Below are 16,865 nucleotides of genomic sequence, written 5' to 3'. Positions count from 1 at the left end.
TATCAACCTAGGGCAGAACGGAAAGGTTCGAGGGAATCCATGTGAGTGGGCCCTCCAAGTCAGGGGACAGCACAATATAACATGTAACTATAAAAAATATCGGGGATACTCAATCTTTTAAGGCAGAATCCTTCTAAACACAAGAAGGCAAGGAATGGATAAACATTATGTGAGAAAATAGCAATTCAGGCACTGTGAAAAATCAGGTTTTGTTCCCTGGGCCCGTAAGGTTATGGGCCAGTTGCAGCAGTTTGGATTTGTCTTGTTGTTGACGCAAATAATTCTAAATGAGATACAGGTGGCCAAAGAAAGCAAAACAAATCACAAATATTTTTTTAGATTTATAAATGCAAAAAAACAAAGACAGAGCATACTCCTTAATAATGATAATGGGGAGATAGTCACTATTGATCAAGAGAAGGCAGAGCTACTGAATGGGTTCTTTAGTTCTGTATATATAAGGGAGAGGGAGGAGCTGAAGCAGGCTGGGCCAGTGCTGATAACACATCATGTAATATACTGAACTGGCTTAATGTGGATATGGGCAATTCAAAGTCGACAGTAGTTACCACTTGCGCACACTTGCTTCAAGATACATCAAAAGCAATTCCCTTGATAGTCAGGCTCTATGAACCCCACAACATAACCTTCATTCAAAATATCAATAGTGTTGGGCACGAATATTTGCATTTTTTATTTTTATCACGAATATTGCGAATTCGTAAATATTGCGAATATATTCGCTATATATTCAAAATTACAAATATTCACTTTTTTCCACATATTCGCATATTCCTTCTTTTCACTTGTGGGCCAACTAAAATGATGCAAATACACTTGTCAGAGGTTATCAACAACATCCCTAGCAACCAATAGAAAAGTTGCCCACCCTCTCCCTGTTTTCTTCTTCGAATATGTGAATAATCGCATATGCGAATATAACGAATACGCTAAATTCAAGAATATAGGATGAATATTTGTCTCCATATTTGTGAAATATCGCAAATTCGAATATGGGCAATGGCGCTCAATAGATATGAGCGAATCGAAGCTGACGAACCCGAATTAGTTACAAATTTCATGAAATATTCGATTCGCAATGAATGCAAATATCGCCACGATTCTATCGCGCGAATCGCTTCATTAAACTCCATTTTACAGCATTCCAGGCTAAAGGAGACCGAAAATGGCGGATCCACATGTGAGTACATGGGGCAGGGGATTATGGGAGGGCGGGAAACAGCGGCGGGAATGAAGGTAGGCGGGCTGACCCTGAATCACATGTGAGATGCAGCCTATCAGAGATCATTGACCCATGTGATGTCACAGCCCCTATATAATCGGCGGCCATCTTGCCTCTCTTCATTTCATCTATGCACTCAGATGGAGAGGACGGGACTGTGTGTGTGTGAATAGCTCATACCACAGCATTACACTGCAACTGCTAGTCACATCAGGATTAGGGAAAGGCAGGAGTGCAGAGTGCTGTGCTGTTACTCTGAGAAGGATCATTGATTGCTAAACCTCCTAGTCAGCTGCCTCATACAGATCTCCAAGCTGCCTCAACTTTCTGAAGCATCTTATCTCCTAATTTTTCAGCCCGATTCAGTTTTTTTTTGCTCCACAAATCATCTGCTGCTCATAATTGTGTGACAGAGTGCAATTTAGGGTTTAAAGGGGTACTCCGGTGAAAACCTTTTTTCTTTTAAATCAACTGGTGCCAGAAAGTTAAACATATTTGTAAATTACTTCTATTAAAAAATCTTAATCCTTCCAGTACTTATTAGCTGCTGAATGCTGCAGTGGAAATTCCTTTCTTTTTGGAACACTGATGACATCATGACCACGGTGCTCTCTGCTGACATCTCTGTCCATTTTAGCAACCGTGCATAGCAGATGTATGCTAAGGGCAGCAATGTGGCTCAGTGGTTAGTGGTTCATTGTTGTCCTCAGTGGTTCAAATCCCACTAAGGACAACAATAAATAAAGAGTTATTATTATTATTATTATAATGACGTCAGCAAAGAGCACTGTGCTCGTGATGTCATCAGAGAGAATTCCAAAAAGAAAAGAATTTCCTCTGTAGTATTCAGCCGCTAATAAGTACAGGAAGGATTAAGATTTTTTAAAAGAAGTCATTTACAAATCTGTTTAACTTTCTGGCACCAGTTGATTTAAAAGAAAAAAGGTTTTCACAGGAGTTCCCCTTTAATCCCTGTTTTTTTTTTATTTTTTTTATTTTTTTTGTGGTGCTGCACTGTTGGCTCCTGCTGCTGTTCACAAATAAATTATTTTTCAGCGGACTGTAGTGCATTTGTCTGCCCTCATACGTGCATAACACATACCTACATCAAAGCAGTCTACTATTCTGTATCTGTAACAAGTCTAGATGGAGGGAAAGTCCTGACTCCTGGCAAAAGTAATCACCTGCTGGTGTTTTAAAAAAATAATGTTTTCTTTTTCTGCGTATAGTTGCGCATATTACTGCCCTCATCAGTGCATACCGCATACGTACATCCAAGTATTGTACCATTTTGTACCTGTTAATCTGTCAAGGGCCTACATACTGTTCAAGGACAGCCATAAGTAATCACCTGCTGCTGTTCTAGACAAATACTGTTTGAAGAGTAGTGTAGTGTATTGTAATACCCTCATAAACGCACTAAGTATGTCAGGCAGAGATGTGCCAGGACGTGCACAGAGGAGTGGCAGAGGCCTTAATACTTCAGGAAGAGTTGGTAGCAGACTAGGGGCGAGTGGCAGCAGGAGTCGCAGAGAGAGGCCTGAGCTCCCGTTATCAGCCAGCGGTCGTGTCTCGACCAGCAACCCATCTGCCATCGTCGATTAGTTAACACGCTCATCCACATCATCACAAGTGACATCTGACACCCCCAGTCAACAGTCTGTGGTTCCTCAGACACAACACTTAGTTGGCATGGCCTGGAAGCAGTCCCTGTCCTCCCATTGCCTTTGTCTTATGCTTTTCCCTCTCCTAGAGAAGTATCTTATGCTGTGGGTTCGGCTCCATTATTCAGTGAGGACGATCCAATAGAGGACAGTCAGCAGCTACTGCCCAGCCAAGAAGGGGAGGAGACATGTGCCGCTTGCTCCGTTAGGCGGCCAAGTAGTGATGCGGAGAGTGACATGGGAGGCGGTGTTGCAAGGGTTCAGGGTCCTGAAGCAGACACTGTTGGGGAACCTGAGGAGGACATCAGTGACGTGCACACACCTGTTGATGATGATGAAGCCGATCGCAATTGGGAGCCAGGAGCAGAAGGGACTTCATCATCATCAGGAGAAGAGAGTTGCAGGTTGAGGCAGCAAGGCAGTAGCACGGTTGGCAGTTAGCATGGTGACAGGAGTGGAAATTCTGGAGCCAAACGTGCCCAGGGGAGACCACCTGCTTCACGGCAACCTATCTTTCCGGGAGGTAGTGGAACAGGGGTTCCTGGAGACAGCGCCAGTAGCAGTCAATTGATGCGAACTGTATGTGGGAAAATCAGCTACTCGGCGGTGTGGCAGTTTTTCATCAGGCATCCGGAAGAGGTTCACGTAGCCACTAGTGTTGCTCGCGAATATTTGCAATGCGAATTTTATTCGCGAATATCGCATATTCGCGAATATTCGCGAATATAGCGCAATATATTCGTAATTACGAATATTCGTTTATTTTTATTTTTTTCCACAGTACACATCACAGTGATCATCCCTCTCTGCTTCCAGCTTGTGTGGCGTAAAGAAGGCTGTAATACTACTGTGTGAGACTGGTGTGCGAATTTTCGCATATGCGAATTTTTGCTTATGTTAATTTTTGTTTATGCTACTTTGCACATATGCAAATTTTCGCATACGCGAAGTTTCGCATATGCGAAAATAAAACGTGAATATTACGAATATGCGAATATTCGCGAATATATGACGAATATTCGTCCATACATTGGCGAATATTCGCAAATTCGAATATGGCCTATGCCGCTCAACACTAGTAGCCACATGCAAGATATGTCGGCAGGTGAAGCGTGGCCAGGGTCCCAATATCGGCACAACGGCCCTGCGTCAACACATGCTTCGGCAGCATAAAGTGGCCTGGGAGAACCGTGGCTCCGATGTAGTGGTCCAGCCTGCTGCATCACCCAGTGGCCATCCGCTCCCTCCTTCATACAGCCAAGGCTCCAGCACCTCAGCCAAAGGGAGCTGTGTGTCAAACCCTCCTTCTGTCGCTCCAGATGCTCCTGCTTCTCCCGCTTTTTGTCAGCTATTCGACCAACAATCCATCAGCAAAGCCATGTCCAAGAGACAACAGTATGCGCCCACTCATCCAACGGCGCAGAAGTTGAATGTGCTCCTGTCCAAGTTGCTGATGCTGTAGTCCCTCCCTTTTCAAGTGGTGGGCTCTGCACCTTTCAGAGAATTGATGGCTTGTGCCGAGCCGAGGTGAAGAGTCCCAAGCCGTCATTTCTTTGCGAAAAAGGCAGTACCAGCCGTGCATAAGTTTGTACAAGAGAAGGTGGGCCAGTCCTAAGCCTGTCTGTGTGTTCAAAAGTGCATGGCAGCGCCAACGTGAACAGCTGTAACTACGGGCAGGGACAATACTTGTCTTTTACGGTACACTGGGTAAATGTGGTTCCTGCACAGCCACAACAGCAACTAGGACAGGTCACACCGCTTCCTCCTCCACGCTCTCACTCTCAGGCAGTTGGTCCTGTGTCAGTGTGCGACTCTGCCTCCTCATCCTCCACCGTGTCCTCGGCCTCCACTGCACGTAGAAATCTTGGTGGCCTTTCATCGTACCATGTGTGTAGGGCATGGCGGTGTCAAGCTGTACTTCACATGGTTTGCCTTGGCGAACAGAGTCACACAGGGGAGGAACTGCTAAAATTCATTCGTAAAGAAATCCGAGTATGGCTTACTTCACGAAATCTAGAAATGGGAACTGTGGTGACCGACAACAGGAAGAACATCGTGTCCGCGCTGCGACAAGGAAGTGTAAAACATGCGCCCTGCATGGCACACGTGTTGAATCTAGTTGTCAAGCACTTCCTCAAGTCTTCACCCCATTTGCAAAACATCCTGAAAATGGCAAGGAAACTGTGCATGCACTTCAGCCACTCGCACACCGCCAAGCACACCTTCCTTGAGCTGCAGCGTCAGAACGGTATCCCACAACACAGTCTTATTTGTGACGTTGCCACACGTTGGAATTCCACCCTCCATATGTTGGACAGACTATACGAACAAAGAAAAGCCATCACCGATTTCTTGATGATCCAAGCAGATAGGAGTACTCCCCTGTGTAACTTCAATGTGAACAAGTGGCCGCTCATATGTGACACCTGCCGTTTGCTGAGGCCCTTTTGAGGAAACCACATTATTTGTAAGTCGCCTGGATTACGACATGAATGACGTAATTCTATTCCTACATTTCCTACAACAATTGATTGAAACGATGGCTGGTCACGGCAATGGAGAATTTGCGCCTACATCTCAAGGCTACTTGAGCCCTGTGGGGGCTGAATTGGAGGAGGAGGATGAGGGGCAGAGTGGAGCACAGTTTAGGTTGGATGAGATGGCCGGTGTTTCTAGTCATCGGACAGGAGAGGAGGAGAAGGAGCAGCCAGAGGAGCTGGAGGGCTATGAGGAAGGCGAGACAGAGGACCCAGACACACCGTGGCAATATGCAGTGGAGATGGAGGCAGGTAGTCCCTCCGAGTCACTGGCGCAAATGGCACGGTGCATGCTCAGTTGCTTCCGTGACCCCCAAAGTGTCAAAATTCGTCAGCGGGATGACTTCTGGATCTCCACCTTATTGGACCCTCGCTACCGTCCCAGAATGGGGCCATTTTTACACCCACTGAGAGGGAGGACAAACTGACCTACTACAGAGAGATCCTACGTAGTCAGTTGGCTGATGCCTATCGGCGACATGGTCCATCCACTCGCAGGTCTGACTCGGGGGGCCCTCTGCGGTCACCTTCCACTGCCGTGGCTGCTGGGGAGGGGAGGGGTGGCAGGAGCAGTACCAGCTCAATCAGCAGCCTGAGTCTACAGTCGCTGATGAGTAGCTTTCTTCACCTGCATAGTGAAGCAACTCATCAGCAGCAGGTAGACATGGAGCAGGACCTGAACCACCAGGTGGTGGCATACCTTGACATGGCCATGCCAACATACATTGAAGATCCGCTGGAATTCTGGGCAGCAAAACTTGATTTATGGCCCCAACTAGCAGAGTTTGCCCTGGAAAAGCTGTCCTGCCAAGCCAGTAGTGTGCAATCAAAGCGGGTGTTTAGTGCGGCCGGGGCCATAGTCACCCCAAGGCGAACTCGTCTGTCCACGAAAAATGTGGAGAGACTGACCTTTGTCAAGATGAATCAGGGATGGATCAGCCAGGATTTCTAGCCACCAATGCCAGATGCCTTAGAGTAGATTGACCATGCTGCTACACCAACACTTCCCAATAATGGTTATGAAAACCTTTTGGGTTATCAATTAGGGTTATGAAACCGTCTTTGGTACTGCGAATGACTGCTCCTGACTCATCCTGTGTCTTTCAGGAACTACTTGCCTCACTGACGCTTCTGGCCTTGGGCCTTTAATTTTTGGATGTTTAGCAGTAGTTAAATACATGCTTAATGCAATTTTCAACATTGAACTTTAGTGAAGGGGTTATGAAACCCTCTTGGGTACTGCGAATGCTTGCTCCTGACTCATCCTGTGTCTTTCAGGAACTTCTTGCCTCCCTGATGCCTCAGGCCTTGGGCCTTTAATTTGTGGAAGTTTAGCAGTAGCTAATACATGCAAAATGCTAATTTCAACAATGATCTTTAAATTCTCTGCGCTCTGCCAGGGCCATCGCCTACCCCGTCGGGGCCGATCCGAGGACCTCACTAAACCATCCAATCGGTAGTAGAGACAGGCGGTGTGTACAATGGGCAGGGACTTAATGAACCCGAGCTTATGACCCGCACTTAGTTGTAATTCTTATTTCATGGCAAATAATTGCAATCCTCGATCCCTATCACGAACAGGGTTCAGCGGGTTACCCGCACTTGTCGGTGATGGATAGACACACGCTGGTCCATTCAGTGTAGCGCGCGTGCAGCCCCGGACATCTGAGGGCATCACACACCTGTTATGTCTCGATCTCGCAATTGTAAGGGGTTATGAAAGCCTCTTGGGTACTGCTGATGCCTACTCCTGACTGCTCTTGTGTCTTTCAGGAACTACTTGCCTTCATGATGTTTCTGGGCTTGGGCCTTTCATTTTAGGATTTTTGAAATAGATACCTACATGCTTAATAAAAATTTCAACATTTATGGTGCAATATATGGGGTTATTAAACCCTCTTGGGTAGTGTTTTTTTCACATTTTCAGATAATTTTCTCAGTAATAAATGATTGAATTTTCCAGAATAACAACCATTACACCATTGAACGCTTGTTGTGTGTGATTTTTTTTATAAAAATTTTCTAAAATAATACAGAGATGGATAAGCTCTGCTTCTTTATTTCAGAAAAAATTACTTTAGAGAAGAATGTCTTTTTGTGGTCCACCGTCCTGTATTATAGAGTCCTGGTACAAAAAAAAAAAGGTCCGGTCAGGGCAATGGAGACGTTGCGCCTACATCTCACGGCCACATGAGCCCTGTGGGGGCTTGTTGGATTTGGTCCTTCGTACACACACACTGGCATCCTGGACACTCAAAGTTTGATTTAAATTTTAAATAAAAAAATCAGACATTTCATTGGTCTCCTCATGCATCCGCCAACTCCAGGCTGTGTCATTCAGGCAATATATGATGCCTCTGCTGGGCCTGGGTCTGGGAATTTAAAATGTTCTCATAGGTAGCACCCGCTATCCAAAATCTTCTTCAAATATTTCAAAAATGGTTGTATTTTCTTAGGGATCGTGAAGCCCTGTTGTGTACTCATGCTGCTTCCTGCTACACTCTGTCTGCCCGTTGGTCCTATGACAGTGTGTGACTCCGCCTCCACATTCTCCACTGTGTCCTAAGCCTCCACTAAACGGACAAGTCTCAGTGGCGCTTCAGCATACCATGTGTGCAGGGAACTACAGTGTCACACTGTTCTTCACATGGTTTGTCTTGGCGAAAAGTCTTGGAAACAATGGCCGGTCAGGGCAATGGAGATGTTGCACCTACATCTCACGGCCACATGAGCCCTGTGGGGGCTTGTTGGATTTGGTCCCTCGTACCCACACACTGGGGTCCGGGACACTCAAAGTTTGATTTCAATTTCAAATTAAAAAATCTGACATTTCAATGGTCTCCTCATGACTCAGCCAACTCTAGGCTGTGTCATTCAGGCAATATATTGTTTACTGATGGCGCTGCTGGGCCTGGGTCTGGGAATTTCAAATTTTCTCATAGGTAGCACCCGCTACCCAAAATCTTCTTCATAAATTTCTTAAATTGTTGTGTTTTTTGGGGGGGATTGTGAAACCCTGGTGTGTACTCATGCATCAGCCAACTCCAGGCGGTGTCATTCAGGCGATATATGATTTACTGATGCCGCTGCTGGGCCTTGGTCTGGGAATTTCAAATTTTCTCAAAGGTAGCACCCGCTATCCAAGATTGTGAAGCCCTGGTGTGTACTCATGCATCAGCCAACTCCAGGCTGTGTCATTCAGGCAATATATGGTTTATTGATGCCACTGCTGGGCCTGAGTCTGGGAATTTCAAATGTTCTCATAGGTAGCACCCGCTATCCAAAATCTTTTTCTAAAATTTCGAAAATTGTTGTGTTTTTTGGGAGGGATTGTGAAACCCTGGTGTGTATTCATGCATCAGCCAACACAAGGCTATGTCATTCAGGCAATATATGGTTTACTGATGCCGCTGCTGGGCCTGGGTCTGGGAATTTCAAATTTTCTTATAGGTAGCACCCGCTATCCAAAATCTTTTTCAAAAATTTCTAAAATTGTTGTGTTTTTTGAGGCGATTGTGAAGCACTGGTGTGTACTCGTGCATCAGCCAACTCCAGGCTGTGTCATTCAGGCAATATATGGTTTACTAATGGCGTTGATGGGCCTGGGTCTGGGAATTTCAAATTTTCTCATAGGTAGCACCCGCTATCCAAAATCTTTTTCAAAGATTGTGTTTTTTTTGGGCGGGGGGGGGGGGGGGGGGAGGATTGTGAAGCCCTGCTGTGTACTCATGCATCAGCCAACTCCAGGCTGTGTCATTCAGGCAATATATGGCTTACTGATGCCGCTCCTGGGCCTGGACCTAGGAATTTCAAATTTTCTCATAGATAGCACCCGCTATCCAAAATCTTCTTCAAAAATTGCTCAAATTGTTGTGTTTTTTTGGGGGGGATTGTGAAGCCCTGGTGTGTACTCATGCATCAGCCAACTCCAGTCTGTGTCATTCAGGCAATATATGGTTTACTGATGCCGCTGCTGGGTCTGGGTCTGGGAAATTCTATTTTTATCATAGGTAGCACGCGCAATGCAAAATCTTCGGTTTAAATTTCTAAATTAATCTTTTAATTTTAGGGATTGTGAAGACCTAGTGCCTACTCATGCTGCTGGCTACTCCTGGCTGTGCCATTCATCCACTATATGGTCTCCTCATACTGCCAACACCTCCACGCTGTGTCATTCAGCCACTATATGGTGTCCTCATGCTTCAGCCTCATCCAAGCTGTGTCATTCAGCCACTATATGCTGTCCTCATGCTGCCAACACCTCTATGCTGTGCCATTCAGCCACTATATGGTATCCTCATACTGCCAACACCTCCACGCTGTGTCATTCGGTCACTATATGGTCTCCTCACACTGATGCCACCATCAGGCTCTGTCATTGTGCTGCTGTGCGGCAGTGATTCTAAAAGCGATGCTGGTAATCTGCATGTTATTCTGAATAACAGTATTTCACTACCCCAGCACACTTAATATGAGTTTTAGAACACAGCAAAGTGTTCTATACCCCTATTGAGGCTTTCTGTAGACTAGAAATAGCCTTTTTTAATATAGATTTGCCGCAAAAAAATTTGGATCGAAACAATCTTTTTCGGAAAATTCGGCAAATCAAATTTTTCAAAAGTTCGCTCATCTCTATTTATATATTTGCAGATGATGCCAAGCTTTATAGTACTCTACAGTCTATAGAGGATGTGAATAAGTTACAAGATGACTGGATAGACTAAGTGTTTGGGCATCCACTTTGCAAATGAGGTTCAATAGGGATAAATGTAAAGTTATGCATCTGGGTACTAATACCTGGCATGCATTGTATGTCTTGGGGGGTTAAACTGGAAGAGTCACTGGTTGAGAAGGATCTGGGTGACTTGTAGATCATAGACTACAGAATAGCATGCAATAACAGGCAGCTGCTTCTAAGGCCAGCAGGATATTGTCATGTATAAAAAAAACGCATGGACTCAAGGGATAGGGACATAATACTTCCCCTTTATAAAGCATTGGTATGGCCTCACCTGAAATACGCTGTTCAATTTTGGGCACCAGTTCATAAAAGGGATGTTCTGGAACTCGAAAGGGAACAGAGACGTGCAACTAAACTAATAAGGGGCCGGAACATCTTAGCTATGAAGAAAGATTAAAAGAATTACATTTGTTTAGTCTTGAGAAGACATTTAAGGGGATATGATCAATGTATATAAGTAGATAAATGGCCCATACAAAAAATAAGGGAAAAAACTGTTCCAGGTTAAATCCCCTGAAAAGACAAGGGGGCACTCCCTCCGTCTGGAGAAGAAAAGAGTTAGTTTCAAGGGGTGACACGCCTTCTTTACCAGAGGAACCATAAATTTATGGAACAGTCTACCTCAGGAACTGGTCACAACAGGAACAGTTAAGGGCTTCAAAAAAGGGTTAGATACATTCCAAATACAATTTAACATAAATGATTCTGCAGAAATATAGAAACACATCCCTTCCCCTTCATCCAACCATAGTATACATCAACACCTACTATACATTAACCTGGACTCTAGTCCTTATTTCAGGTGCACTAACAGCTTAAGGTTATATTTATTTGGTTGAGGAACAAGTGCTAAGGCCATTTCCCCCACATGTCTCACAAGACATTTTTCAACTTGACAATGCCAGGCAGCATATTGCCATACCTTTGAACTTGTCTCCCATCCAGCATATCTGCAACATTATTGGTCAGCAATTGCAAAGAGAGCGGTCAGCAGCCATTCTCGATGATTTTTGCCCTTTTGTGCATTTATCGTGGCAAAACATTCCTCAGATAACCATAATCAACCTGATTAATAGTATGTCAAGGATTGTAAGTGCCTGTTATTCTGCATGTGGCCCTCCTATTAAAGGTGTACTCTGAAAGAGACATGCTAGTAATATGCAAACAATAAAAAAAATGATAACAAAGGGGTACTTCAGTATTTTTTTTTTTAAATCAACTGGTGCCAGAAAGTTAAACAGATTTGTAAATTACTTCTTTATAAAAATCGTAATCCTTCCAGTACTTTTCAGTTTCTGTATACGACAGAGGAAGTTGTTGTCGTGCGTTATTAACTCAATTATGAATTATATATTATGGTCATAAAAAATGTTAATTATGAAAAATAAAAAATTATGAAAATTATCAAAAATATCAAAATTATGACCTGGTGAATTGTAGACAATGCCAATCAATACAATTCACATCTGAGTGTGACTATTTCCTCAGATATCAACAGGTTATTTTTATGACGGGATGACATTAACACTTAAAGGGGTACTTCGGGGCGTGAAAGCTGCTTACCCTGCTGTGGGAACCTGGCGTTCAGCTGATGTTTTAACTACACCTGAATAAAGATGATCCTGGCACCGTAACCGTGAGTGGACTCTTTGAGTGCTCCCCTGTACGTCTCCTTGTGCTGCATTTGTACTTATGCTAGTGAAGCTTTTCTTTGGGGGTGTTAGCGCCTGAATAGAGGCTATACGGTGCACCGCTATATCAGGTCATTTCTCGTGCATACATCAGTTGGTTACACATGCCTAGCTGCTAGCCGTGAAGGGAGTGCCAATCACTGTATCTGCTGCTGCTATCTATCGTTAGTTTACTTCACTTTAAGTATGTTACTTTACTTGTATTAGTAATAAACATGCCAGTTCATAGAACGCATATTGTTATGAAAAAAACATTTTGATGACCACTGTAAAGAGAGAAATCGGTTCTGTCAGACTTTCTTGAAACGTGTCTCTAGTTAAATTGTTTATTTGGCCCTCCATCTTAAAGTAATGGCTTCCTTGCTTGTCAGGCACTTGGCAACTTGAATTAGCAAGCGGTGCTTTGGCATCATGTCTTCATGTCTGCGACCTCAATACGTCATGTTAAACCTGGTGTGATGTACTTCGGATGCGGCCGACGAATCTCTTGTCCCTCCTGTATACATCTTGGATACATCTGGGTTGGCTCCGACAGGACGTCTCTTGCGTCTCGGTTAGCTCTGTTCCCAGGATCTCTTGGTTCAGAATAAAAAGATGTTAGGATTCCGCCATCTGTCCTTCCATCAACACGTGATCCCATCTTGGGCTATCACCTAGGCTTAAGAAAACAAAAGACAGTATGAGCAAACAACGCAACATAGACATTATCAGACATATACCTGCCTATTTTAGGCCTTTTAACTTATGCCATATATCAGCTAAGTTGAGGATACTTCGGTTTCTACCAAAGAAAACAAACTACAGGGTGATCATGAATAGATTTAACTATTCATCCTCTGTTAGACTATTACTGCCCTAGGTTTTATGTCTATTTAGGATAATAATCCAATCAATATTTTGAGACTACCTCTAAACAGAGTTACATATGTTTAATGGAACACGGTTACAACAAGTTAGTCACAGATGAGAGACAAAATCAACATGGGTTAGTATAACTGCTCATTTTCAGTTTTACGATACCACCACCACATGGGAATTTATGATGTCTCCATCTTCAAATTTGGAATTGTGCTGTTTCCAGTTCCGGCTCTTATGGATCCCTTTGGGTTGTTCATGGCATAAAGTACAGCTACTTTTCTTTGCTGTCTGAAATAAACAAAACTCACACAAACATCATATATATGATCCTGTGGAAAAATGTGATCAGTAATCAATAATCATGAATTTTTATTAGCATGATTGACTTGCAATAATTATTAATTCAATTAAGCAATTTGATTAATTCACTGGACACTCCTGTCTCAGCTATAAAACTTTTCTTCTTTTAATTCACTTTAAGAATTTAAGAAATCTGCTAAGGAATTGACTCTTCCCTTCAACCAGATTGACTTCAGAAATCAACTCACAGTGCAGCACTGCGACCCCTGACCTCTTAGTGACATGTACCTAGGATTTAGGAATGTGCTCATTCCCTCCTCCCATCTCTAGGATGGTGGGCAAAATTCTGGGACATACAGCCTTTGCAAAATTTGATTGCTTACATGACACAGCTCTGTGACCCCTGGAAGCAAACTGTGGTCTGACTCCTCACCCCACCCTTATCTTAAGAGACATTTAAGGCATTTATGGTTAAGTAACAGAAAGCTTTAAAGGAGATATCCAGTGGTGAACAACTTATCCCCTATCCTAAGGATAGGGGATAAGTTGCAGATCGTTGGGGGTCCGACCGCTGGGGCGGAGCCCCGAAAGCCCGCGGAAAGGGGGCGTGTTGACCTCCGCACGAAGCGGCGGCCGACACGCCCCCTCAATTCAACTGTATGGCAGAGCCGGAGCGCTGCCTTCGGCAATCTCCGGCTCTGCCATAGAGATGTATTGAGGTGACGCGTCGGCCGCCGCTTCGTGCGGTGGTCGACACCCGCTATCTGGCCGAAGAGGCTAGCCCCCGTATAGAGAGTTCACAGGGGGCCCCAGCGGTCGGACCCCCCGCGATCTCAAATTTATCCCCTTTCCTTAGAATAGGGGATAAGTTATTCACCACTGGACTACCCCCTTTAAATACAGTTTTGCACTTTTCACTATAAAACAAATTAACTGGTTTCAGGTACTCTGCTATATGGGCAATTTTCTATGAAAAAGTATCAACCTTTCAATGCTGCATAAACAATGGTCGGTAACATCTGAAAAAGATTTCTGATCTTTACTTATTTTTAATTTCATACAATAAATTAAGTTTCTTCTAACTTCACTGTCCTGTGTCTACACAACAAAACACTCTTTACTTGGCCTAAGCAAACAACCTATAAGATGTTGCACACTATCTTATGGCTGACATTTATAATACAGATGACTACAGAATATTAAAGTCAATAATCTCACTATGGCAACCGAGTAACGAAAAACAATACTAAATGGCAATCTAATTGGCGGGGATATATATGAACACAAGAGCAACACATATATATATATATATATATATATATATATATATATATCTAACCATGCATACCATAGCTACCGGATATCTGCCTTGAATGAGAAGACCATGACCAATCTAACAATACTTTGGTAATATAAACCCAATATGGAATTATACAGCAAGTTACCAGCCTTCCAATTTTGCTATAGTGCATCCACAATCAAAATGATAACACTTCATCAAATGTCATCCTGGATCCCTTAATAGATCTGCAGAATTTGTCTATTAAGACATTTTACAGTGACAAAACTATAAGTTACATCCACAACTAGGCGGGTATTTAAGTGAAAGATAGACCAGTATTTCACTAAATAATTCCTATTCACAATTGGATTAAGAAATATATAAGTATGAAGTGAAGTGAAATTTGAGGAGAGTTGTTTTGCTGCAGAGTAGAGCTCCATTCTGCAGCATAGGAGACTCAGCAAATAGGAGGAAGTGCTTCCTCTAAAGACAGGAGTCACCATGCACCCAGGGCTTGGGAATGGCCTCCATGCACAAATCTCCTACTTAGCATATGAAGGAAGAAAAAGAATATAGGCTGGTATGGATCAGGGATCAGTATGTTTCATTTTCATCAGTATCACCTGTACTACAATCTTGTACCAATAGGTTAGTGCAGGTGACAGATTCCCTTTAACTGTGCTATGCTATCCAGATGCATCTAATAAAACACTCCAGTAAAACACTGCCAATGGCACTATTTACCACTAAACATTTTTATAGTGTCAAATGTTGGTCGAATCTATTGGTAGCATGTCAAAAAATACCACTGGCATACATTGTAACACAAAAAAAAACATAATACCCTACAAACAATGAGGGGCATTTATCATTGTTTGCTTTGGTGAGCAAGTTCTGAAGTCATTGTTTTTGGTACTTTGGTTTTGCTTATGTGATACATATTTATCATACTATCGCAGGGGGTTAATAAATTTGGAGCACATAAGCAAAACAAAAAGTGGCAGCTGAGACTTTTGTGAGAAATTTTTGCAACTTTTTAAATGTGCTCACGTACGGGAGTTTTGTACTCCAGGTCAGAACAGGAGTAGACTTGTGACTTTGCGTAAGGGATTTGTGACTTTTTTTTTTTGCCTACGTGTGACTTTCGCACATCATAAATACCCAACCACTGCAAAGGGAAAACTACAATTTGATCAGGTAAGGCTGTCTGTAACTTTTTGCTTACTCACAAAAGTCGCAAAAATAAGTATTTAGGCGCATGTGGGACTTTTTATGCAACTTTTATATGCAAAAAAAGGGATCTAAATACCTTTATAAATGTACCCCAATATGTTATTTTGTTGCTTGTTTTTTTTTTTTTAGATTCCTTGAACTGCTTCAGATGTCCATGGGACCAATGGCCAAATCCTGAAAAATGCAAGTGTCTCCTTAAACCCACAGAGTACCTGTCTTATGAGGATATATTAGGAGCCAGTTTAGCTGCAATCAGTATAATGTCTTCGATATTTCCAGCTCTTATCTTGGGGCTTTTCTTCAGTCGCAGGAACACTCCACTTGTGAAAGCCAGCAATTACTCCCTAAGTTGTCTTCTACTGATATCTCTCAGTCCCTGCTTCTTCTGCTCCTTAGGATTTATTGGTTACCCTGATCATGATAAATGTCTTCTACGTCAGGTGTCTTTTGGTCTGGTATTCACTCTCTGTGTTGCATGTATATTGGCCAAGACGGTCATGGTGGTTTTTGCTTTCATGGCCACAAGACCTGGGAGCAGGCTAAGAAAATGGACCAACCTAAGAGTCTCCTACTCAATCATTTCTATCTGCGTCCTTCTACAATTATTATTGTGTATCACTTGGATATCAATGGCTCCTCCATTCCCACAATACGACGCTGAAGATAAACCAGAACTTATTATTGCTGACTGTAATAATGGGTCACCCATCGCCTTCTGGGCCATGCTCGGCTATCTATTTCTTCTGGCTACTATTAGTTTTATAGTGGCCTTCTTGGCAAGAAAACTTCCAGACAGTTTTAATGAAGCCCAGTTTATAACGTTTAGTATGTTGGCCTTTCTGTGTGTTTGGATATCTTTTATTCCAGCCTATCTCAGCACCCAGGGTAAATATACAGTCGCCATGGAGGTATTCGCCATCCTGGCATCTAGTTGGGCATTGTTGATTTGTATGTTTTTTCCTAAATGTTTCATTTTACTGTTCAGACCTGAGATGAATTCCAAAGACTATCTCATGATGAGGAATAAGAATAAAGAAACGACAAGCAGATTTTAGACAGAATAAACCTTTAACAATATAATTTCTGTTAAGTGTAGAAAATAAATCTTAAGAATTCTGAAATCATCCAAAAAGTTTTTACAATGCTTTAAGGAAAATGTGTCATAATTTTCTTTTGTTCATTTCTGTTTATAAGTACATTAAAAAGCAGTTAGGTCAATTACTGAGCTCATTCTTATAGTGTGTAGGAAAAGAGTCTGCCCATGTGTGACTTTCGCACATAATAAATACCCGACCACTGTAATAATGCAGTTACAT

The 16,865-nt window shown here is 42.9% G+C and overlaps 1 protein-coding gene across 1 annotated transcript in view; it reads left to right on the top strand.

Moving 5' to 3' along the window:
• LOC130367289 (vomeronasal type-2 receptor 26-like) overlaps positions 1-16,604 on the top strand; it is a 42,032-nt gene extending 25,428 nt beyond the window's left edge. Inside the window, exon 3 of the mRNA XM_056569695.1 lies at positions 15,679-16,604. Coding sequence (XP_056425670.1) covers positions 15,679-16,604 — 926 coding nt within the window. The remainder of the gene's footprint in view (positions 1-15,678) is intronic.
• The last annotated feature ends 261 nt before the right edge of the window (positions 16,605-16,865 follow it).

This window comes from Hyla sarda, chromosome 4 (genome assembly GCF_029499605.1).
Source record: "Hyla sarda isolate aHylSar1 chromosome 4, aHylSar1.hap1, whole genome shotgun sequence".
NCBI classification, from domain to species: Eukaryota; Metazoa; Chordata; class Amphibia; order Anura; family Hylidae; genus Hyla; species Hyla sarda.
Note: the sequence above shows the minus strand (reverse complement) of the source record. Positions and strands in the feature narration are given on the sequence as shown.